General features: G+C 50.5%; 1 protein-coding gene across 5 annotated transcripts in view; it reads right to left on the minus strand.

Moving 5' to 3' along the window:
• The window catches only part of PIGL (phosphatidylinositol glycan anchor biosynthesis class L), a 52611-nt gene that overhangs the window by 26615 nt on the left and 1964 nt on the right, over nucleotides 1–24032 (minus strand). For all 5 annotated transcript variants that reach the window (XR_010748956.1, XM_066364955.1, XM_066364953.1 and 2 more), the window contains exon 2: nucleotides 20131–20230. Coding sequence is in view for 4 of the 5 variants with exons in the window: in XM_066364955.1 (XP_066221052.1) it covers nucleotides 20131–20230 (100 nt within the window). In the remaining variant the exon portion in view is untranslated. The remainder of the gene's footprint in view (nucleotides 1–20130; nucleotides 20231–24032) is intronic.

Consider the following 24032-nt stretch of genomic DNA (forward strand, 5'->3'; position numbering starts at 1 on the left):
TCCGCCCGCCAGCCGGCAGGCTTCAGAGCCATGGAAAGGCTCCCTCGTCTTTTGGGGGCTGTCAGTTCCTCCAGACACAACAGTCCCGAGGCCCTGTGCTCCTGGGGCTGGGAAAGCCCCCCCCCCCCCGGGGGGCCCAGGTCTGCCCCCCCCCCCCGGGCCACCCCGCAGGAAGCGGCTGGCTGCCCAGAGACTCCCCGGGCTTGGGCAAGAGTTTATCTCTCTCCAAACCGAGTCCAGTGTGCACACTGCACTCTGAACTTTCCTACAGACGGACAAGGCGGCCTGCACGCCCTTATTTGGTCTTGTGGCTGGTACAGCCCAGCTGGAAGGTTCTGCCCGCCCCTCCCCCGCCGGCCTCCGGCACGTTGCTAAACTGGATTACTTCCTTTGTCATCCGAGGCGGGCAAAGGTCATTTGAGGTCGTGAACGCTGGATGAGAGCACAGAATATTACCTGCGGCCCGTGGCCGCCCCAGAGGGCCTAGACTGCTGGCACACTGCCCAGGGGCCAGTGTGGGCCGGTGACCTCGCCCTCGGCAGGAGCGGGGCTGCTGGGCGCAGTAGAAATCTGGAGAGGCAAAGGGACTGGATCCAGGCTGAAGGCAGGCTGGAGATGTGAGAGTATACAGCTCGGCGGGGCAGCTTCAGGGGGGTGTCTCAGATAAACAGCGAGGAAAGGAAACAGGGAAAATGAGTGAAGGAGACAGTGGAAGACAGAAAAAGTTCTGAGGACTGAAAAAGGAGATGCATAATAAAAAGCAATCTGTTCTTTTGTTTGTTTTGTTAGCATCTCACTTTGATGCTCCTGCAGTGGAGGAGCCCAGACCAAGACCAGGTGTCCTGCCCTTGTCTGGGTGGATGGTCCAGTGGTTAGAGCATCGCTGGGAAGCACAGAGGCTGCCGGTTCGATCCCAGGTCCGGGCACATAAAGGAGCAGACCCATGTTCCCATTCCCCTCTCCCTGCCTCTCTGGGGGGTGGGGGCAGGGGTGGAGAGAGAAGCAATCAGTGAATGCACAAATAAGTGGAACAACAAATTGATGTCTCTGCTTCTCTCCCTCTCTCTTAAAAAAAAAATAAACAGGAGGGACTCCAGTTTTAGTAACATTCCTTGAAGTCAAATGATGTCAATTTATTTATTTACTTGCTGTCAAATTTTTTCATGATTTTTTGGTATAACAATCCAAAACGCTTACCTTTCTGGTTCGTTTTATCAATAATATCAAAATTAAACCAGTGCATTAAAATATTATCATAAAGAAGTAACTGTGGAGAGACTGCTGTGGGCCGCCTGTCCCGCGTTCAGGCGCCCCAGCCTGGAAAGCTCTTGGGGGGGGGGCAGGGAGGAAGAACAACCTCGAAGACAAGGGGCCAGGGTAGCAGGACAGACGCAGGACGGACGCTGGCAGAGGGGCCGCACAGGGAGAGCGCAGAGCGGCCACAGGACCCACGCTGCCTGGAGGCTGAGCAGGAGCAGGGAGAGGAGTCCCAGAAGAGGCCGTTGGGTCCTGCCCCTTGAGGGATCATGAGCGGCCTCAAAAAGCAGTGTAAGTGAAGGGGGGTCAGCACAAGGACAGAGGTCAGGGGACCGTGGGAAAGCACCAGTGAGCGCTTTCAAGAAGTTTCAGAGTGGGGCCTGACCGGCTGGTGGCGCAGTGGACAGAGCATTGGACTGGGATGTGGAGGACCCAGGTTCGAGACCCCGAGGTCGCCAGCTTGAGCGCGGGCTCATCTGGTCTGAGCAGAAGCTCACCAGCTTGAACCCAAGGTTGCTGGCTCGAGCAAGGGGTCACTCGGTCTGCTGAAGCCCCCTGGTCAAGGCACATATGAGAAAGCAATCAATGAACAACTAGGGAGCCGTAAGGAAGAACTGATGCTTCTCATCTCTCTCCCTTCCTGTCTGTCCCTATCTGTCCCTCTCTCTGCCACACACACACACACACACACACACACACACACACGGTGTGAGTAGGAAGAAAGGAAGAGAATGGAAACCTGAATGGACGCACCGGGAGCGGGTTTCTCACGACCTTGAGCATGTCGGAGGAGGGAGGCTAAGAAGCCCGTTGGTTGAGTTGGTAGTGGCGAAATAAGAGACAGGACAGAAGGTAAAAGAACAGTTGTTTTTATTAAGCATCTGCTGGTAAGGGTAGTTTGTAGAAGAGGAACAGATCAGGCAGAGAGCAAACAGCTATCGGTCTTAACTGGGCCAACTGTTGCCACGTCATCAGGTTGCGGTGAGAGTGAAATGAGGTACTATCTGTCAAACACCTGCCACAGAGCTGGGCAATGAGGTGAGTGGCCCGTATGTCGGCTGTTTCGCCGATTCTTGATCTGAAGGGGACTTCAGTGCCGGGGAGTGAGATGAGCAAGGGAGTGAGGGACTTCCCCAGGTACAGGTGTGCTGGTCAATGGCAGGTGTCCTGCGTGAGTAGCTCACACGATGTAAAGGAGAGCAAGGGCCGGGGTCTGACGGGCCGTGGACACTCGGCTAAAGACCCCTGGTTCCATCAAAAGGAAGGCCCAACAGGGGGCCTTGAAAGGTTTCTGAGGACTCAGGCTAGGCTTTGGGAGGGCACACAAACTCCGGGGCCGGCGAACAGGAAATTCTGGACAGAAGTCCAGGCAGGAGACGCTGAGGGCTGGACCCGAGAGTGTGGGCATGAATAGATGGAGATCAACACACATGGAGCTGGACCCTGCGGGGGCAGAGGGGAGGGGGGCCGAGGGGAGCAGAGGGGAGGGAGGCCAAGGGGACCCGAGAGGCTGGACCCTGCGGGAGCAGAGGGGAGGGAGGCCAAGGGGACCCGAGAAGCTGGACCCTGCGGGAGCAGAGGGGAGGGAGGCCAAGGGGACCCGAGAAGCTGGACCCTGCGGGAGCAGAGGGGAGGGAGGCCAAGGGGACCCGAGAGGCCGGACCCTGCGGGAGCAGAGGGGAGGGAGGCCCAGGGGGGAGCAGAGGGGAGGGGGGCCGAGGGGAGCAGAGGGGAGGGGGGCCGAGGGGAGCAGAGGGGAGGGGGGCCGAGGGGAGCAGAGGGGAGGGGGGCCGAGGGGAGCAGAGGGGAGGGGGGCCGAGGGGAGCAGAGGGGAGGGAGGCCGAGGGGGGAGCAGAGGGGAGGGAGGCCGAGGGGACCCGGGAGGCCGGACCCTGTGGGAGCAGAGGGGAGGGGGGCCGAGGGGGGAGCAGAGGGGAGGGAGGCCGAGGGGGGAGCAGAGGGGAGGGGGGCCGAGGGGGGAGCAGAGGGGAGGGGGGCCGAGGGGGGAGCAGAGGGGAGGGGGGCCGAGGGGGGAGCAGAGGGGAGGGGGGCCGAGGGGGGAGCAGAGGGGAGGGGGGCCGAGGGGGGAGCAGAGGGGAGGGGGGCCGAGGGGGGAGCAGAGGGGAGGGGGGCCGAGGGGACCCGAGAGGCCGGACCCTGCGGGAGCAGAGGGGAGGGGGGCCGAGGGGGGAGCAGAGGGGAGGGGGGCCGAGGGGACCCGGGAGGCCGGACCCTGTGGGAGCAGAGGGGAGGGGGGCCGAGGGGGGAGCAGAGGGGAGGGAGGCCGAGGGGGGAGCAGAGGGGAGGGGGGCCGAGGGGGGAGCAGAGGGGAGGGGGGCCGAGGGGGGAGCAGAGGGGAGGGGGGCCGAGGGGGGAGCAGAGGGGAGGGGGGCCGAGGGGGGAGCAGAGGGGAGGGGGGCCGAGGGGGGAGCAGAGGGGAGGGGGGCCGAGGGGGGAGCAGAGGGGAGGGGGGCCGAGGGGACCCGAGAGACACCCACCGCAGCCACTGAGGGGAGGGGGCTGGGGCGGCAGCACAGGCATGAGAACGGCTGCCTAGGAGGCGGCCAGAGAGAACTTGGCAGCTCTACAAAGAAGAGTTATTTAGCAGAGGAGCCCACACCGAAGACCGAAGACCAGAAGGAGCCGTGGAGACTGCTGCCTGACTCGCTCTGGTGGTGTCACACGGACACCCAACACCAGAGCGTGCGTGCCCAGGACGAGGCGCGGTTCCGGGCACTGAGCGTGAGGACCAGACAGGGACTGAGGGTGTATCACAGCGGCTTTCATGAGCAGTGTCCTGGTGGCCATCGGTGAGCGGGGAGGGCAGGACCGAGCCCGCAGTGAATTTGGGGGCTGGCCAAGAGCAAGCGGAAAGCCGAGCAGTCCCTGCAGTGACCGTCGAGAATGACCCTGAATCCGGGCCTGACCTGCGGAGTCCCCAGGCGACCCTGACAGACCAGGACGGCAACGATGAGAGAAGACCTTAAACCTGATCGATGGATCCTGAGACCATTAGAGTAGATGTGGATTCTTCATTTGTGATAGGTTCCTTTGGAACACTTTATTGATTTATTTATTTATTATTATTTAATTTATTGATTTCAGTGAGAGAATAAGGGGGGGGGGAGAGAGAGAGAGAGAGAGAGAGAGAGAGAGAGAGAGAGAGAGACTGGAACATCGAGCTGCTCCTGTATGTGCCCTGACCAGGGATCGAACTGGCAACCTCTGTGCTTGGGCATGATACTCGAACCAGCTGAGCTACCCAGCCAAGGATGCTTTGGAATACTTTAGACCAGGGGTGGTCAACCTTTTTATACCTACCGCCCACTTGTGTATCTCTGTTAGTAGTAACATTTTCTAACCGCCCACTGGTTCCACAGTAATGGTGATTTAGAAAGTAAGGAAGTAACTTTACTTTATAAAATTTATAAAGCAGAGTGACAGCAAGTTAAAGCATATAATATTAATTACTTACCAAGTACTTTATATCAGATTTTTGCTAAGTTTGGCAGAATAAATCTTTGTAAAACAACTTACTATAGTTAAATCTATCTTTTTATTTATACTTTGGTTGCTCCACTACCGCCCACCATGAAAGCTGGAGCGCCCCCTAGTGGGCGGGAGGGACCAGGTTGACTACCAGTGCTGTAGACGAACACCTTGCCTGATTAAGTCCAACCTAGAAGGCCCTGGTGACCTGGTGCCTTTGAGCACCTAGGACATGAATGGAGGCCATGGCCTTGCTGACGAGGACGGGAGCCTCCCTTCAAGCTGGTGGAAACCTGGACACGTGGAGGCCATGGCCTTGCTGACGAGGACGGGAGCCTCCCTTCAAGCTGGTGGAAACCTGGACACGTGGAGGCCATCGCCTTGCTGACGAGGACGGGAGCCTCCCTTCGAGCTGGTGGAAACCTGGACACGTGGAGGCCATGGCCTTGCTGACGAGGACAGGAGCCTCCCTTCGAGCTGGTGGAAACCTGGACACATGAGGCCATCGCCTTGCTGACGAGGACAGGAGCCTCTCCTCAAGCTGGTGGAAACCTGGACACGTTGCTCTTGCCCCGAAGCTCTGGTCAAGGCTCTAACGTCCCGTCCCAACACGCTTCCAATGGCTCAGTTTAGCAGTAGGGCAAAAGGGAAAATTTACTTCTTTGAAAACTATTTCTTTTCCCCTTTTTGGCAGAGTGACACTTTCGGTGTCTAGCCTGACTGGGATGGCGGAAAGCTAAGTCTCCCACTAGAGGTGACATGTCTGCCCAGTCACTGAACCCCCACACGGGGATCCCCTTTGGCTTCCCCTCTCCCTCGTCTCCGACAGCCAGTTCGTCACTACGTGCTGGAAACACGACCCCTGCAGCAGCACGAGCGCCTACCCCTCCCCCGTGTCCTCTGCACCGCTTCCTGTCTGATCACACAGCTGACCCTTGTACACGTCGGGGTTGGGAGTGCCAATTTCCTAACAGGCAAAACTCGGAGTCTAAGTTCTGACTGCCCCAAACCTCAACCCATCCCTCGGTATCTACGGGGGGCTGGTCCCAGGACCCCCGTGGACATCACAATCTGCGGACAGTCAAGTCCCTTTCATCAATGGTGCAGGACAAGGCACTCAGTCGGACCCCCGCATAGTGGATCCGCGCTGCACTCTGGAAAAGGCTATCTTCGCCTGCAGCTGGTCGAATCTGTGGATGCAAGACCCAGGGATACGACAGCCGGTGTATATTTACAGAGAGGACTCTGCACATAAGCAGAACTGGGACGTGCAAACCCGTGCTGTTCAAGGGTCGGCTGTGTTTCTCCCCGGCACCCGGTCTGGCCCCTCCTTCCCAGCTGCTCTCCAGAGCGTTGTCCGAGAGAGCTCCCTAAGATGCAAACCGGATTAAGCTGTTTCTCGGTTTATTATATTCCAAAGCTCCTTAGTTTTAAAAAACTACTGAAAGCCCTTAACCGTAACCTAACACACAGCCTTCGTGGTGTGCCTCTGCCCAGCCAGCGCATGACCCTGTCCTCTCACCGTCCCTCAGGCACGCTGTGCCCCAGCTCCCTGGAAGGACACACACTGGGCACGGAGTGCATGTGGCTAATTCCGACTTGCCCTTCAAGACTGACCACAGGCCACCCGGCTGTGGAATCTCTCCCGACTCCTGCGCTGAGCCCAGGGCACCCTTGGGGGCTGGCCTTCGGGATAGCCCTTCTGTGCTGCCCTCGTATCCTAAGTTGGTGTGTTGGCCTTCTCTACTGAGCTGCAAGCTGTTTGAGAGCAGGAATCTGACTTTTCATCTTGTATTTTTAGGGCTGGCACTGGAGGGACAGCACACGTCCCAAAGTGAGGGTTACATGAAGACTCATAGAAAAGCACATTTCAAAATGAATCAAGAAACAACCAGCACACGGAAAGCCAGGTGCCTCTCATGAGCTCTGTTTCTTCCTGACTTCCATGCGAACCTGGCTCAGTGGGCACTGGTGGTTTTTTTTTTATACAGGGACAGAGAGAGAGAGTCAGAGATAGGGATACATAGGGACAGACAGACAGGAACGGAGAGAGATAAGAAGCGTCAATCATCAGTTTTTCGTTGCAACACCATAGTTGTTCATTGATTGCTTTCTCATATGTGCCTTGACCGCGGGCCTTCAGCAGACCGAGTAACCCCTTGCTCGAGCCAGTGACATTGGGTCCAAGCTGGTGAGCTTTTGCTCAAACCAGATGAGCCTGTGCTCAAACTGGCAACCTTGGGGTCTTGAACCTGGGTCTTCAGCATCCCAGTCCGATGCTCTATCCACTGCGCCACTGCCTGGTCTGGTGGCATCGGTGTTTTGTAAACACCCTCACCCCCATGTGCAGAATGTGCATTGAACATAGGCTTAGGGAAAAGGCAGAAAATTCCACATGGACTTGTGACATTTAAGGACCGGGCAGCTGAACAAGAGTGGCTGAAGATGACCGGCACCAAGTGGCCAGGGAAGTGAAGAGGTAGGTGGACAGTTAGGGCCAAGAACTGTTACGGACACCAAAAGTAGATTTCAGAAGTGGGGGGAGAGGGAATGGTCAACATTCACCTGAGCTTCTGAGAAGGGCAGTAGAGTTGGGACTGAAAAGTATTGGGCTGGCCCTGGCTGGTTGGCTCAGGAGTAGAGCATCGGCCCAGCGTGTGGAAGTCCCAGGTTCGATTCCCGGCCAGGGCACACAGGAGAAGCACCATCTGCTTCTGCACCCCTCCCCCTCTCCTTCCTCTCTGTCTCTCTCTTCCCCTCCCACAGTCAAGGCTCCACTGGAGCAAAGTTGGTCCCGGGCACTGAGGTTGGCTCCATGGCCTCCACCTCAGGTACAAGAAAGGCTCCAGTTGCAATGAAGCAACACCCCAGATAGGCAGAGCATCGCCCCCTGGTTGGCATGCCGGGTGGACCCCAGTCGAGTGCATGTGGGAGTCTGTCTTCGCTTCTAACTTTGGAAAACAAACAAACAAACAAAAAAGTATTGGGCTGATTTGACAGGAAGTTACCAGTGACCTCGAGGAAGAATAATTTTTTAAAATTATTTTATTTATTCATTTTAGAGAAGAGAGAGAGAGAGAGAAGGGGGGAGGAGCTGGAAGCATCAACTCCCGTATGTGCCTTGACCAGGCAAGCCCAGGGCTTTGAACGGGCGACCTCAGTGTTCCAGCTCCACGCTTGATCCCTGTGCCCCCACAGGTCAGGCAGGAGAGTAACTTCCACGGCAGAAGGAAGAGACGAGACGGAAAGTGGGGTTTCTCTGCACGGGGGAGTGAAATAAAGAGATGAGGACATGCAGATGGTGTAACCCCGTGGTCAGCAAACTCATTAGTCAGCAGAGCCAAATATCAACAGTACAATGATTGAAATGTCTTTTGAGAGCCAAATTTTTTAAACTTAAACTATATAGGTATGTACATTCCTTATTGAGGTGGTGCCCGCACATGGCATTTTGTGGAAGAACCACACTCAAGGGGCCACAGAGCCGCGTGTGGCTCGCGAGCCGCGGTCTGCCGACCAGGGGTGTAGACAGGTGATAGAAGATTATTAAAGAAGAGAGAAGTGAGTAGGAATGGCTGGGGGAGAGCTAAGTGGAAGGTGGTTGTTTTTTGTTTGTTTGAATAAGAGAATCTTGAACAAACACATGGTAAGAACCTCAAGCAGTGCAACCAGAGCACACAGAGGTCAGTGAGAATTCCCACTAACGCTCGCGACGGGCGTTATGAACTATGTGGCACAGGTCAGGACCACTGACGGCAGGCTGGCAACTAGGCTGTGACTAACAGAGGCCCGTCCAGGTGTGGCCCTGGCAGCTGGTTCTAGGAAACGTCATTGTTTCCCATCCTCTAAATTCTGGGAATTTCTTTCCTAGGGGAGGTGACGGAAGAAGCAGCAACGTGACACTCACAACCTGTTCTAGGCTACGAAGAAAAGACAGGAGACAGGCGGGCTCACCAGGGGGAAGCGGTGGGATCAGACTTTCACAGATGAGATAAAAGGGTAATGACATTTTTGGGGCCTCTTGGCTTTTATCTGGTGACCCTGTTTAGGGTACATACCTTGTTGCAGGGCAATTATTGTGTACTGAATCACAAAATGTTCGTTGTGAAAAAGACCTCAGGGGAAATCTAACTCTGTGCCCTGTTGTGTTAAAGAGGAGAAGCGGGTGCCGGAGCGCAGACTTGTTGGACAGGATGTGGGGCGGGGCCATGTCTCAGAGCCCCTGGAAAACCCCAGTCTGATTTCAGAGTCTGGCTCCAGGGGAAATCATACAATTCTCTAAGATTAATCTGCATCACCATATTGATTTATTTAAAAAGGAACTCAATCAATGCTCTCTGCCATTGTTAGGATCTATTCCAGAAAAGGCACGTCGTTAAATTGAGCAACCATGCAGCATAACATAATCCCAACTGTAAAAATGGTTGAAGGATAATAGTTTACAACGGACCTAAGTCCAAGGGAGAGGTTATGTCTACTTAAGTTTTCGGGGAAGGTGAGACTTCCATGGGTAATCTAGCATGTTTGTAGGTAGGTGACTGATAATCATACAGTGCAAAACATTGCCACATCTGGGAGATGGGCAGTGACTGTGAGGCTGGCGTCTGATTATATCCTGCATGCCTCTGGCCCTGACGGTCCCTGCCCTGACTTATGTCCCTGAAGAATGCCATTCCAGCCCCCACCTGCAGGCTGAGGAATTAAACATGCCCACATTGTCACCTAATGCTTATTGGTGCAGTTATGCTCCGCGGACACTTCCTTCAGGATGGCTTAATAGGAGTCACAGCAGGCATTTCGATTTTTTTCTTCAGCTCAGCTAGAACCAGTGAAAGATGTTTCTCTATGCCTTAGAGATGCAAGCCTTTCACCTGAAAAAGAGTGATTTCCAATGTTGAGGACACGGATTGGAGGGTAAGGAGGTGAAAGAGAAGACAGAGAGTCTGCAGGACAACTTCATGGAACACAAAGGAACTGTACTCTCATCTGTTAGGCGGAAGGAAGCTGAGATGGTGAGGAGGGGCCCTATCGACAGAGCCACACCCAAGGACCCAGAACAAAGTGGCCACTGAAGTCAGAACATAAGGCTGTGTCATTTTGTACGCTGGGTAAGGGCATACTCCATACTTTGGGTACACACGAGGTTTGCCCCAAGAAGGACAAGTGACGTTAGAGTCCATTAATTTCCCCCTTACTCTCACAGTCCTTTCTGCCCTTGCATTTTTTTTTTTTTTTGTATTTTTCCTGAAGCTGGAAATGGGGAGAGACAGTCAGACAGACTCCCGCATGCGCCCGACCACCCGGCACGCCCACCAGGGGGCGACGCTCTGCCCACCAGGGGGCGATGCTCTGTCCCTCCGGGGCGTCGCTCTTTTGCGACCAGAGACACTCCAGCGCCTGGGCAGAGGCCAAGGAGCCATCCCCAGCGCCCAGGGCCATCTTTGCTCCAATGGACCCTTGGCTGCGGGAGGGGAAGAGAGAGACAGAGAGGAAGGAGGGGGGTGGGGTGGAGAGGCAGATGGGCGCTTCTCCTATGTGCCCTGGCCGGGAATTGAACCGGGTCCCCCGCACGCCAGGCCGACGCTCTACCGCTGAGCCAACTGGCCAGGGCTTCTGCCCTTGCATTCTTATCAGAAAGCTTGCTCCTAACATGAACCACTCAGCAGAAGCGTGCGCTGCAGGCGCTGAGCTGTGACTGGACAGCTTCCGACTCTCCCCCTCTCTCCATTACTCCAGATCGAACAGTTGTGGGGATGTGTTTATTTCACAATGACTAATGACTCCTCTGGTAAGGCCAGGAAAGCACCTGATTAAATAAATTATTGCCTGACGTGTGCTGGCGCAGTGGGTGTAGCATCAACCTGGAACTCTGAGGTCGCAGGTCTGAACCCCCGGCTTGCCTGGCCAGGGCACATAGAGAGGAAGCAAGTACTATGCACTGATGCTTCCCGCCCCTCCTTTCTCCCTCTCCCTCCTCTCTCTAAAAATCAATAAATCTAACCCCCCCCAATAAATTATTATATAGGTATCCCATGGAATAGTACACAATAGTTAAAAAAAGAACCCTATTTATGTTTGTATATCAAGAAATATTTGTAAAGTTTTGAGGGTATGTAAGTTTACACACCAAGTAGTTAACAATGGTTTTCTCTAAGGAGACTAGCGATGGGGGAAGAATAGAGGAAGACATTCATTTTTTCACTTGATATATTTTTGTACTGTTTGTTTTTATAATGAGCATATATACTAATATTATCTTTTTTTAAAATTTTCATAATTTTATTTTTTATTAAGTGAGAGACAGGGAGGCAGGCAGGCAGGCAGACTCCCACACGTGCCCTGACCAGGATCCACCCAGTAGGGGGCGATGCTCTGTCCATCTGGGGACGCTGCTCTGTAGCTTGGGCAACTGAGCTATTTTAGTGAAGGAGAGGAGGCCATGGAGCCATCCTCAGTGCCTGGGGCCAACTTGCTTAAACCACTGGAGCCATGGCTGCGGGAGGAGAAGTGGGGGTTTGAGAAGCAGATGTCCGCTTCTCCCCTATGCCCGCACAGGGAATCGAACCGGGGATAACAACATGCCGGCCAACGCTCTTCCATTGAGCCAACTGGCCAGGGCCTGTATGTTACATATTATCTCAATACAGCTTCATTGAGATATAATTCATACACTATACAACTCACTCATTTAAAGTATACGATTCAACTTTTTTTTAGTACAGAGTTCCTGCCACTAACTTCACAATTCACTTTAGAACATTTTAATTACCTCAAAAATTAAACCCCATAATGAATCACTTCCAACTTCCCAGTTCTCTCGCCCCCTCTCCCCAGAACCCCCCACCCCCCCCGCAAGCACCAGCCAGTCTACTTTCTGTCTCTGTGGACCTGCCCCTCCGGACATGCCAGATAAATGAAATGAACATGGATGGCGTTCTGCGTCTGGCTTCTCTCCCTTAGCAGAATGCTGTCTGGGCCTATCCACGCCGCACCACGTGCTGGTTCTTCTTCCCTTTCCTGGGCTGAGGAATACACAGCGTACGAATGTGACACGTTTTGTTCATCCATTTGTCAGCAGATGGCCATTGGGTTGTTTCTGTTTTTTGGCTGTTTTGAATAGTGCTGCTGTCAACATTCATGTTCCAGCTTTGGACTATCTGACCCCAATTCTTTTAGGCATTTACGTCACAGAATTGCTGGGTAATGGTCAAGTTTCGTTAAATTTATTTTGAGGAGCCACCCAGCTGTTTTCTATAGCGACGGCACCATTTTACCTTCCTGTTGGGATGTACAAGGCTTGCGATGTCTCTGCAGCCTTGCCAGTGCGTGGTATTTCCTACTTCTGTGGCATCTGTGACTGTTTGAAGGAGCCGTATTAGCCACAAATATGTGCTTTGTTGGGGCCCCCTCCCTGCCCCGTCCCACTCTACTGCTTTTGCTCCGACTCCCCGTTCCCCTCCCTCAGGCCGCCGGGAGGCCCAGCCTCCCCCCAGTTCCCAGGGGAACCCTGCCTTTGAGTCGCCCTGAAGCAGCTCTCAGTTCTCACAGAATAGCTCCGTATCAGATAGGCCCACTCTGTCTCCTTCCCTGGTTGCTTTTCTAGGAAACATTCTTGTCCACTGCGCCTCCCGGGAGGACGGGAGCCCTGCCTTGGTCTTGCCAACTGGGCCTGGAACTGTGCCCTCGGGCTCTGGCTGAGTCACCTCTTTGTGTATTTGGGGAAAAGGGTGGCAGGAGGGTTCCCTTTGTCTCTTCCAGCCAGAGGACTGTTGGTCAGATGCCCTTGGGCCTCCAGCAATTGGTCTGTTTTGCTTTTTGGTTTTTTTTTTTGTTTGTTTGTTTTGTATTTTCCTGAAGCTGGAAATGGGGAGAGACAGTCAGACAGACTCCCGCATGCACCCGACAGGGATCCACCCGACAGGGATCCACCCAGCATGCCCATCAGGGGCAATGCTCTGCCCCTCCGGGGCGTCGCTCTGTTGCGACCAGAGCCACTCTAGCGCCTGAGGCAGAGGCCAAGGAGCCATCCCCAGCGCCAGGGCCATCTTTGCTCCAATGGAGCCTCGGCTGCGGAAGGGAAAGAGAGAGACAGAGAGGAAGGAGAGTGGGAGGGGTGGAGAAGCAGATGGGCGCTTCTCCTGTGTGCCCTGGCCGGGGATTGAACCCGGGACTTCTGCACGCCAGGCTGATGCTCTACCACTGAGCCAACTGGCCAGGGCCTGTTTTGCTTTTTGTAGGGGTGGGGGCCTCAAAGAAAGAGCACATTTCATTGTCCACACAACCCCAGCGGTCCGGCTCTGCTCTGCGGCTTCTCTTTCGCTCTATGGTTTGCATGGATTGATTGGAAATCACAGACTTCTAGGAACTGCCAGCGAGCCGGGCTCACATGTTTCCTCCTGGTCCTGGACTCCCATTTCCTCGTGCAGCCGAAACTGGTCTGTCATGGTCCTGGGCTTGTTCGTGTCAAACGGATGCGAAGGCAAGCACTGGGAAAAGTGAGATTTTCATTGTGTTGTGGCCAACTCTGTAGAATGGCAAAATAGAGATGTAGAAGAAAATCCTTCCAAACTGAAACACAACTTTCCAAAGGGTTAAAAATAACCACGCAAATCAGGAATCCAGACAGTTAAAGAATGTGAAGATAATTTTACTCGAGTCTTGGGAAATGGTCCGCTAACCACCATTCCTGGGTAAACCGAGGTAAAGTGACGGAAGGGCCTGAGATGTGTAGGGTGTCAGTGTCCACTCAGGCTCTCTAAGACCACAGGCTGACAGGCTGGCCCCAGGGAGAACGCTTATGGTGTAAGTGGAGCCACTCATTTATTCAACAAACATGTACTGAGCAATGACTATGTACCAAGGGTGATGAACCAAGGGTGATGACAGAGGCTGCGGATACAGGGATAGACAATGCAGAGGGGCTTAGGGCACGGAGCAAAAACCAGCCTGCGTGTTACTACACAGCGGGACGGTGACAATGTTAGTTACAGAAGTGTCTGTGAAAATCTGCGTACATCAGGATGGTGCCGGCGTCTACGGGAACCCTTGAACTGAGGTTTGAGCACCTTTGCTACTGAGAGGAGGGGAGGGGTGTGGAGACGTGAGAAAGCCCGTGAGCAGCAGGGACCAGCGCAGGAGGAGGTGCGCGCACTCCAGACATCACGGGAGGTTTGAGGTCAGCTTACAGAGGAGACCAGACGTGCAGAGGAGATGCAGACAGGGCGCTGGGAAGTCCGACCTGTTTCTGTTACGGGAATGGACGTGGTGTGGGGTAGAGCAGAGGCTGGACAATGAGGCCAAGCAGGGAGACTGATCAGACCACGGACAGCCCTGAGACCTTGCAAGTTTTGCCCAAACGAATGGTCACTGGGCCCCGGAGTATGTTACTGGTCAAGGATGATAACAGGGGATCTGCTCTGTTTTGCCCCATCACAGTCACCACTTCTAGTCAGAGTGCTCTGCAGGAGAACATCTGAGCCCCTTCCCACTCACCCGCCCGGCGGCCCAGGAGAAGACCATGATGTGTATAAAAAGGCTTAAAAACATTATTACCATATCATGCTTTTTACTTAAAAAAATTTAAATTTCTTTTGAATGCTGATGAACAGGAGACGCCAAATCTTTTTCTCCTGCAAACTTGTACCTTCTTTTATTTGATCCAGCTAATAACATTGTTTTGTCTTTTTCCAAATAGCTCTAGATATACGGAAAAGGTTTATATAGGCGGATGGGGATCCTCAAACCCCTCAGTGAGATCTTCTGAGCATGGCTTTTAAGATACCAAGAGGCAGAAAAAGCCCAATAGAGATCAGGGGAACTACCAGCTTTTAGGATACGCCCTTAAAGGCTCCAACGCCCCAAGGGGTCTCATAGGATGCTTCAATAGTGGAAAGGAAGGTCATTGAGCTAAAGCCTGCCAGACTTACATGCCTCTGCTGTGAGGAAACAGGGACACTGGAAGGTAGGCTTCCCCTAGCTCCTCTAAGGGAGGGTTCAGTCTCTTCCAGCCCTGCTCCAGCCACCTATGACCTAACCTTGCCCAGAATGCTGGGGTTTGCCACTGAAGGCTGAAGGTGCCCAGGGCCATCGGCCCCATCTACGACACTGTGGACAAAGCCTAGGGTATTTCTTCCAAGAAGCAGGTAAACTGATCTCATTTGCGCAAGGCCACTTAACTATGTCTTGCCTGAATAGTCAGGTTTTTTATTCTTCCCTCAAAGATCTCTGCTGTGGGTGTTGATAGTCCTATTTTCTGCTGCTTTGCTTAATATATAGTGTTTCCTTTATCCCTTCTACCTCAATGCCCCACTCATATTTCAGGCTGGAACCTACTCATAATTTAGAGCTCTCTTTCCCCCTTTTGCCAACTTCTATTATGAATCTACCTTTGCCACCCAGCTTAGTGTATCCCAAGATTCTCTTTACCAAGCCACAGTCGCAGAGCTCCAGGGAAAAGCAACCTGGTCTCATCTCTCCAGGCAGAGAAGAACAGAAGCTCCATATCCATGCATGCTGCAAATGGCTTTTCCAGTCTACCTGAATCATTACCAGCTAGAAGCAGCGGTCATTAGGACTTGGACGTGAGCTGCAAAGTATAGAATTGTGACAACAATTCCAGTGCCATGCGGACTTTTCCTGGATGTGGACTTTTCCTGGACTCCTGCTCCCTGTGACAGCTCCTAACGGACTGAACTGGGGTTGGGTTGCTTCGCAGGGATCTGGAATGGTGATGGGGCCAACTTGGACTTGGTGAACATGTTAAGGACACTACTCTTTTATGGATTCTTGCTGTATTGGCCAAGAGTTTGCTTAAAGGTTTTAATCACTGTAAAAAAAAAAAAATAGAATACTGGATAAAGAAGATGGGGCACATATACACCATGGTATACTATTCAGCCATAAGAAATGATGACATCGGATCATTTACAACAAAATGGTGGGATCTTGGTAACATTAAACGAAGTGAAATAAGTAAATCAGAAAAAAACAAGAACTGCAGGATTTCACACATTTGTGGGACATAAAAATGAGACTAAGAGACATGGACAAGAGTATGGTGGTTACAGGGGGCGGGGGGAGGGAAGGAGGGGGAGGGGGAGGGGCACAAAGAAAACTAGATAGAAGGTGACGGAGGACGATCTGACTTTGGGTGATGGGTAAGCAACATAATTGAATGACAAGATAACCTGGACATGTTTTCTTTGAATATATGTACCCTGATTTATTGATGTCACCCCATTAAAATTAATAAAAATTTATTTATAAGAACAAAACATTATTACAATATTTTTTTTCAAGGAACTCTACTGTTTTGAATTTATCCAATCAAATATCAAAATGTACGCAGGCCCTGGCCGGTTGGCTCAGTGGTAGAGCGTCGGCCTGGTGTGCAGAGGTCCCGGGTTTGATTCCTGGCCAGGGCACACAGGAGAGGCGCCCATCTGCCTCTCTACCCCTCCACCCCTCCCCCTCTCCCTCCTCTCTGTCTCTCTCTTCCCCTCCCGCAGCCAAGGCTCCATTGGAGCAAAGATGGCTCGGGTGTTGGGGATGGCTCCTTGGCCTCTGCCCCAGGTGCTAGAGTGGCTCTGGTCGCGGCAGAGTGACGCCCCGGAGGGACAGAGCATTGCCCCCTGGTGGGCAGAGCGTCGCCCCCTGGTGGGCAGAGCATTGCCCCCTGGTGGGCGTGCCGGGTGGATCCCGGTCGGGAGCATGTGGGAGTCTGTCTGACTGTCTCTCCCCGTTTCCAGCTTCAGAAAAATAGAAAAAAAAAAAAAAGAAAAAAGTACGCAGATTTATTTATGACTCAGTGTTCACGTGTATGACCGGAGGCTGAGTAGAGAGGAAAGGGTGTTTCATTAGCTGTGTGGGGTGGTGATAAAGGCTTCCTTTAAAAAAATCAGACTGTACAGAATTCTGTGAGATGAAAAACTGAGTGTTCCTCTTCCCAGAACCAATTAAGTAGCAGCTACTATTAAGGTGTCAGGTGTGTATCCTTTTAGAAATTATCTAGGCTGTATAAAAATGTGTGGATGCTTTTTGTTTTCTTTTGCTTTGAAACCTAAACGAAAGAATTCTATGGATTCTACCTAATGTATCAAGATGCACAAAAGCAACAGATGACATTGGTTCCTCCTATCTTGCAGGGTTAGGTTCCAGAACCATAGGCGAAAATCTGTGAAGTAGCAACCTTATATCTATTTTATTATTTACTGTATTTTTCACTCCATAAGACGCACTTTCACACTCTCCCCCCCAAAACGGAGGGGAAAATGCCTGTGCGTCTTATGGAGCAAAAAATATGGTATTTTATTAAATATTTTAACACACCATTTGGTTTGGAATATTTTTTTTCTTATTTTCCTTAAAACCCTAGGTGTGTCTTCTGGTCAGGTGCATCTTATGGAGCAAAAAACATGGTATATATATTTTAAGGCTTTATAAACCCTCCCCACACTCTTATAAACTTTTCCCACACTGTTGTGAACCTTTCCCATACTCTTATAAACACTTCCTATGGTCTTAAATGCTTTCTAAATAATTAAAATAATATACTGCATAAAATTACCTATATACCACAAAATCCCACAATATAGTGAAAAATCCGTGGTAGAAAATTAGATATATACAATTAAAAAACCCGTGATACAGTGAGACAGTGGAAAGTGAACTGTGCCATGCCGAGGGACGACTGTATTAAGTCCACAGGCTGCCCTTTCCAATCCCATTCCATTTCCCAAGCATATCCCGGGAGTGTCTGGTCTGTGTCGCAGGCGCACAAGGACACAGCTTCCTGCAAACACAGCAGTGGTGGTTGTGTTGCCAACCAATGCCTCTCACTCAGCTCCTATACCTGGAACTGTTCTTCTCTTTCCTTCTTTTTAAAAACTATTCATTTTAGAGAGGAGAGAGAGAGAGAGAGAGAGAGAGAGAGAGAGAGAGAGAGAGAAGGGTGAGGAGAAGAAAGCATCAATTCCCATATGTGCCTTGACCAGGCAAGGCCAGGGTTTTGAACTGGCGACCTCATTGTTCCAGGTCAACGCTTGATCCACTGTGCCACCACAGGTCAGGCTGGTCTTCTCTTTCTCCAACACCTGTGACAGCGCCTTGCCCACTCTGGGCATTTAACATGCGTCTGTTAACAACATGCGTTTTAGTATGATATGACTTAACAGAACCCCTAGATAGGAAGAAACTGGGCAGTTATTCAAAGTATCCACTGAAGTGTCTAATGACTGAAATGACACCTTCTCCTCTTGAGAACTGATTTTTTTTGTTTTTGTTTTGTTTCCTCTTGAAGGGATTAGATAAGGGGTTTATTTCAGTAAGCTCCCCTGACTAAATGTTTCCCTGAAATCCAGTAATGCAGCTCGGAACAATGGGGAAGAAAAGCACTGACCGTGCACAACGCCGACGTCACACAGTAACTCTTTTTGAACATGCACCTCGGTCGTGCAGATACAATAACAAAGCGCTGACCTACTTACTTTCTTGCCAACAGCCAGAACACATTCTGTCTTCCTGTTTTTGAGCTTCAGCACTGCCGTTTATTAAATGTGTGACCTCAGAGGATTCTCTTAATCTCTCTGAGCTTCAGTTTCTTTGTATGAGATGGGAAAAAAAAAAAAGGATAATAAAACCTACCTTGCACAGTTAGTGCAAGAACCGACTCCCTTTGTGAAGGACGTGTCAGGTGTGGAGCAGACATGAAATACAGTGGTTGCGCACAGGCTTTGCAGCCAGATTGCTTCAGCTCATATACCAGCCCCGCCATGTAAGCTGGGGGACACAGGACAGACTACTCGACCTCACTATTCCTTGGTTTCTTTTCTACAACGGCGGAAAAGTGATCGGAGTTATCTTAAGGATTCAGTAAGATGCTGTATTTGGTGTGGTTTTGGATTCTGACAATAATGGTTTAATACCTATTTGCTGTTCTTCATTATGGGTATAGGCCCTCCATAAAACTTTCCTTTCTCTTCCTAAGCCTTCATTCTTCTCTGACTCATCACCTGAAGTAAAATTCTAAAGCTTGGCTTTTTTTCTGGGTTATGATGTTAAGAGGTTGAAAGACCGAAGGTTGCATGTTGCTAGGGACTGAACTGCGTCCTCCCCAAATGTATCTGGTGAAAGCATTAACTCCCAAGGTGACTGTTTTGGAGATAGGATCTTTAGGAAGTATTGAATAATTTAGGTTAAGTGAGGTCATAATGATGGAATGCTAACCCTATAAAACGGGTGGTCTAATAAGGGAAAGAAATTTCTCTTCTCTCTCTCCCCTCCATGTGAGCAGGGAGTGAGAAGACAGCCATCTGCAAACCAACAAGCACAATCCTCTCTAGAAATGGAGCCTGCTGGACCATGACCTGGGAATTCCAGTTTCCAGCACGTGAGCTAATACACTGCTGTTGTTGAAGCCACCCAATCTATATTTTGCTGTGGTAGCCTAAGCAGACTAAGATACATGGTTTCTTTGCATCTTTAAACTGGTTTCTTAAAAATGTTATTTTATGTTATTTAGTGAGACAGAGAGAGTCAGAGACAGATCAAATCGTAGTTGTGTCACTTTTAAACTGTTCATTGATTGCTTCTCATACGTGCCTTGATGAGGAAGGGGGGGGCCCCAGGTGAGCCAGTGACCTCTTGTTCAAGCCAGTGACCTTGTGCTCAAGCTAGTGACCTTGGGATTATGCTGATGATCCCACACTTAAGCCAGCGACCCTCACTCAAACTGGTGAGCCTGCGCACAAGCCGGTGACTTTGGGGTTTTGAACCTGGGACCCCAGCGTCCCAGGTTGACCCTCTATTCACTGCACCATGACCACTGGTCAGGGTGTTATTGTTAATATGAATAATGAGAATAAATCACAACATGTACCCACAGAATAAAAGGGAAGTTTGTGATCCTTGAAAACAAGTGAGCAAATAAGTCACTTCACAAACTGACTCCAAACCACGTCTCTTCCACGGCTTACAGAGGAAGAAGTTTGGGAAGAGAGATGAAGTAACCTGCCTGGTGACACAGTTACTAACCTGATAAAGCCGGGTTTCGGTCGCCGCAGGACTGGCTCTAGATCTGTGCTTCTGAAGGCATTGCAAAACCCACTGGCATAGTTAGAGGAGAAATTCCCCACGACGATCTCAACAGTTTCCCCTGAGCCAAGTGAAACTGGGAATAAACTGAAACTTTTCCCTTAACTCTGTAGGGCACTGAAATGAGCAGGAGCTGCCTCCCCCAACCCCCGCCCACCCAATCTCACAAAAAGAACATCACTTCCCAACAACATCTAACGTGATCGAGAATATCTTTCATAACTAGCAGCCAACACAGTGAAGGGTGCATCACTAGCTGTGTTCTCCATCAAACCATTGAAACGGTGGCATTACCTGCTGTCAATAATCATTACACTGGAGGGCGGGATCCCCAGAACATCACAGCTCTGCACAAGCTCTTTCTTACGCGTCTCCCCTTGATTGTAGTAATTTCCTGAGGGTAACAGATATCCGGTGGAAGGTTTAACAGTGGGGATTTACGAGTTGCTCATTTTTATCTCACCTTGTTCCCTAAGAGAACTAAGCCACTTGAAAAATGTGTGGTTGTGACACAAGGTTGAAGACATCACTGAGATTCCACTCAGACACCGCCGTGAGACTACCAGCGGCACAGCCTCTACAATCACTGTGGGATTCGTCCCCATCTCTGTACTGACCGCTGTGTCTATCTCCACATCTCTCTGTCTGTCTGTCTGGCAGCCTGCCTGCCTGCATTTTAGTTTCATACTTACATTGTCCATCTTGGATTGCAATGGCTTTCGAGTTAAACAGATTTAGGATGAAGCCTTCTGTAACCACTCAGAACAAGTGGGGTACCAGCGCCTACTATTCCTTTAAGGCCCTTTAGTTAAATCAACAGTCCTCAACTATCTGTTACAGTTATATAAAGAAGAGGCTCCTGAGTATTACAAGAAAACAGGCAGGCTTCATTCAGGAAGATATCCTCCTCGGAAGAGTTTAGCAACCAGCCGTGCCAGCATGCCCCAGGGGACCCGGACACACAGGCATCCCACACAGCTCATGCTGTTCTTCTCCCAGCACATGCATTCTACTTCCTAAGACGAGTTCTGGTAGGCGCAACTCCTCCGCATCCTGCAGGATCTACACAGTGACACTCAGTGTCACTAACCTGTCCTTATCTAGCTAATGCACCCCGTACTTAAGGGCACTTAAGCGCGTAGGATCTGTGCTCGTCACCTCACTTTCCAGAGCCGCAGTTCTCTGCATGTAACGTGGAGATAAGAGCCGTCTGGTAAGGCTTTCCTGACAACTACACGAGACAATGTATATCCACCCAGCTGGGTCCTCAGTGTTCACTTTCTCTTTCCTTGACTTCTTTATCTTTACCTTCCCATTCCTCCTCTTCTTTTCTTCCTGAACTACAACTCATCCTCATCCTCATCCTCCAGATCACATGGCCTTCCCTTTGGCAAGCCTTGTCCTATTTTCCCTGGCAAGTAATCATTTCCAGTGTTCTGCTCTTCAATATGAACTTTTCTCCATGATTGAATTATTAATTCCCAAAGGTCAAAGACCTAAACACTCATGGTCTCAGCCCCGGCGGGGCAGATCCGTAGATTTGAGTGTCCACCCAACACGCCAAGGTTGCAGGTCTGATGCCTGGTCAGAGCACATACAAGAACCAGCCAATGGCCTGCCCTGTGGGGCGCAGTGGATAAATGTCAGCCTGGAAAGCGGAAGTCGCCGGTTTAGAACCCTGGGCTTGCCCAGTCCAGGCACAGACGGTCAAGGCCTAAGTGGGAAGGAATGAATTGATGCTTCCCACTCCCCACCACCCCCTTTCTCTCTCTCTGTCTCCCCTCTGTCTAAAATCAATAAAATCTTAAAAAATAAAACCCAACCAATGAATGCATAGACATATGGAACAACTGTTCTCTCCCCCTTCCTCTCATTCTAAAGTTAAAAAAAAAAAAAAAAAAGACACGGTCTCATTCAACTTGGTCTCGTCCCAGCGTCCAGCTCTCTGGGGGCACTCGTGAAGTACTGAATGAGAGGCTCTGCTCACTGTTCCCCAAAACACAGAGAAAACTACCCACACTTTGGCAGGGATTCCCCCTAAGGCTAATTTTGAACTGTTTAAACCCAAATGAGACAGTTATTACACTGTATCTAACAAAGGGACTCAATTTTTTTTTTTTTTTATAGAGACAGAGAGTCACAGAGAGGGACAGACAGGGACAGAGAGAGATGAGAAGCATCAGTCATTAGTTTTTCATTGCGCGTTGCAACACCTTAGTTGTTCATTGATTGCTTTCTCATATGTGCTTTGACCGTGGGCCTTCAGCAGACCGAGTAACCCCTTGCTGGAGCCAGCGACCTTGGGTTCAAGCTGGCGGGCTTTTTGCTCAAACCAGATGAGCAGGCGCTCAAGCTGGTGACCTTGGGGTCTCGAACCTGGGTCCTCTGCATCCCAGTCCACTGCGCCACCGCCTGGTCAGGCACAAAGGGACTCACTTTAAAGAGACTCCAGATAACAGCTTAATTTGTATATGCTGTCATCAGAATTTTTTTGTGTGAACATTTTTTTAAATGTATCTAGGCCTCTGTTTTTATTTTGTTAACATCAGTTGTGTAAACATTTTTAAAAAGTCAGATAGAAACAAGTTGGTCTTGTAATGGTTTTGACTAATTTTTTAGACTTTATTTATTTTAGAGAGGAGAGAGAGAGAGAGAGAGAGAGAGAGAGAGAGAAGGGGGGAGGAACAGGAAGTGCCAACTCCCATATGTGCCTTGACCAGGCAAGCCCAGGATTTTGAACTAGCAACCTCAGTGTTCCAGGTCGACGCTTTATCCACTGCGCCATCACAGGTCAGGTGGTTTTGACTATTTTGGTCACTGTCAAACCAATACAGATTTCCTGTCCCATTTTGTATTAAGGTTAGTTGATTCTTGGTGATAAAGACTCTAATGCTTATTTTTTTATAAATTTCAACTTTATTTTTTTTAAGCAAGAGAGAGAAGAGAGACAGACAGACAGGGAGAGAGTTGAGAAGCATCAACTCATATTTGAGGTACCTTAGTTGTTCATTGATTACTTTCTCATATGTGTCTTGACCCTGGGGCTCCAACAGAGCCATTGAGCCCTTGCTCAAGTCAGCGATGTTGGGCTCAAACCAGCGACTTTGGGCTCAAGCCAGAGGCCATGAGGTCACGTCTATGACTCCACATTCAAGTTGGTGAGCTCACACTCAAGCTGGTGACCTTGGGGTTTTGAACCTGGGTCCTCGACAGCTCATTTCTCTTTAGCACTAATATTCCATTGCCTGGATGTACTAATTTATTTATCCATTCATCTACTGAAAAACATAAAAAAAATTGTTTTCCCCATTGATTTGAGAGGAGGGAGAGAGGGGAAGGGAGAGAAACACTAACTCATTCCACTTAGTTGTGCACTCATCCTATTTCTCTTAGGTTCCCTGACCAGGGACTGATGAACCCAAGTCCTCTGGGAGGACCCTCCATCCATTGAGCCACCTAGGCAAGGCCCTGAAGAACATCTTAATTGCTTCCAAGTTGTGGCAATTATGAATAAGCTGCTTTAAACAACTGTGTGCATGTTAACATTTTAAAACGTTCATTGATTTTAGAGAGGAACGGTTAGGGAGAGAGAAACATTGATTTGTTGTTCCATTTATCTATGCATTCATTGGTTGATTCTTGTCTGTGCCTTGACAGGGGATTGAACTTGCAACCTTGGCATGTCAGGATGATGCTCTAACCAAATGAGCTGAGGACATCTCCTGAGCTGGGGCTGTGTGCAGGTTTTTGGACATGTTTTCAATCGCTTTGGGTAGATAAATACCAAGTAGTGCAATTGCTGGGTGGTTTGGTAAGAATGTTTAGTTTTGTAAGCAACTGCCAAACGAACTGACTTCCCAAGTGCCTGAACTGTCCTGCATCCCTGACGCTCATAAATGAGGATTCCTGTCGCTCCTCGTCCTCACCAGCCGTGGGTGGTGTCAGAGTTCCAGATTCTCACTATAATAAATGTGTAGTGTACACAAATTTTTACTTTTTGATTTTTAATTTATTTAATTTATTTATTCATTTTTAGAGGAGACAGAGAGAAGGGGGGGAGGGCCAGGAAGCATCAACTCCCATACGTGCCTTGACGGGCAAGGGTTTTAAACCGGGACCACAACGTTCTAGGTCGACACTTTATCCGCTGTGCCACCACAGGTCAGACTACTTTTTGATTTTTAGATAAGAATGGG

The sequence above is a fragment of the Saccopteryx leptura genome, chromosome 2 (assembly GCF_036850995.1).
Source record: "Saccopteryx leptura isolate mSacLep1 chromosome 2, mSacLep1_pri_phased_curated, whole genome shotgun sequence".
NCBI lineage: Eukaryota > Metazoa > Chordata > Mammalia > Chiroptera > Emballonuridae > Saccopteryx > Saccopteryx leptura.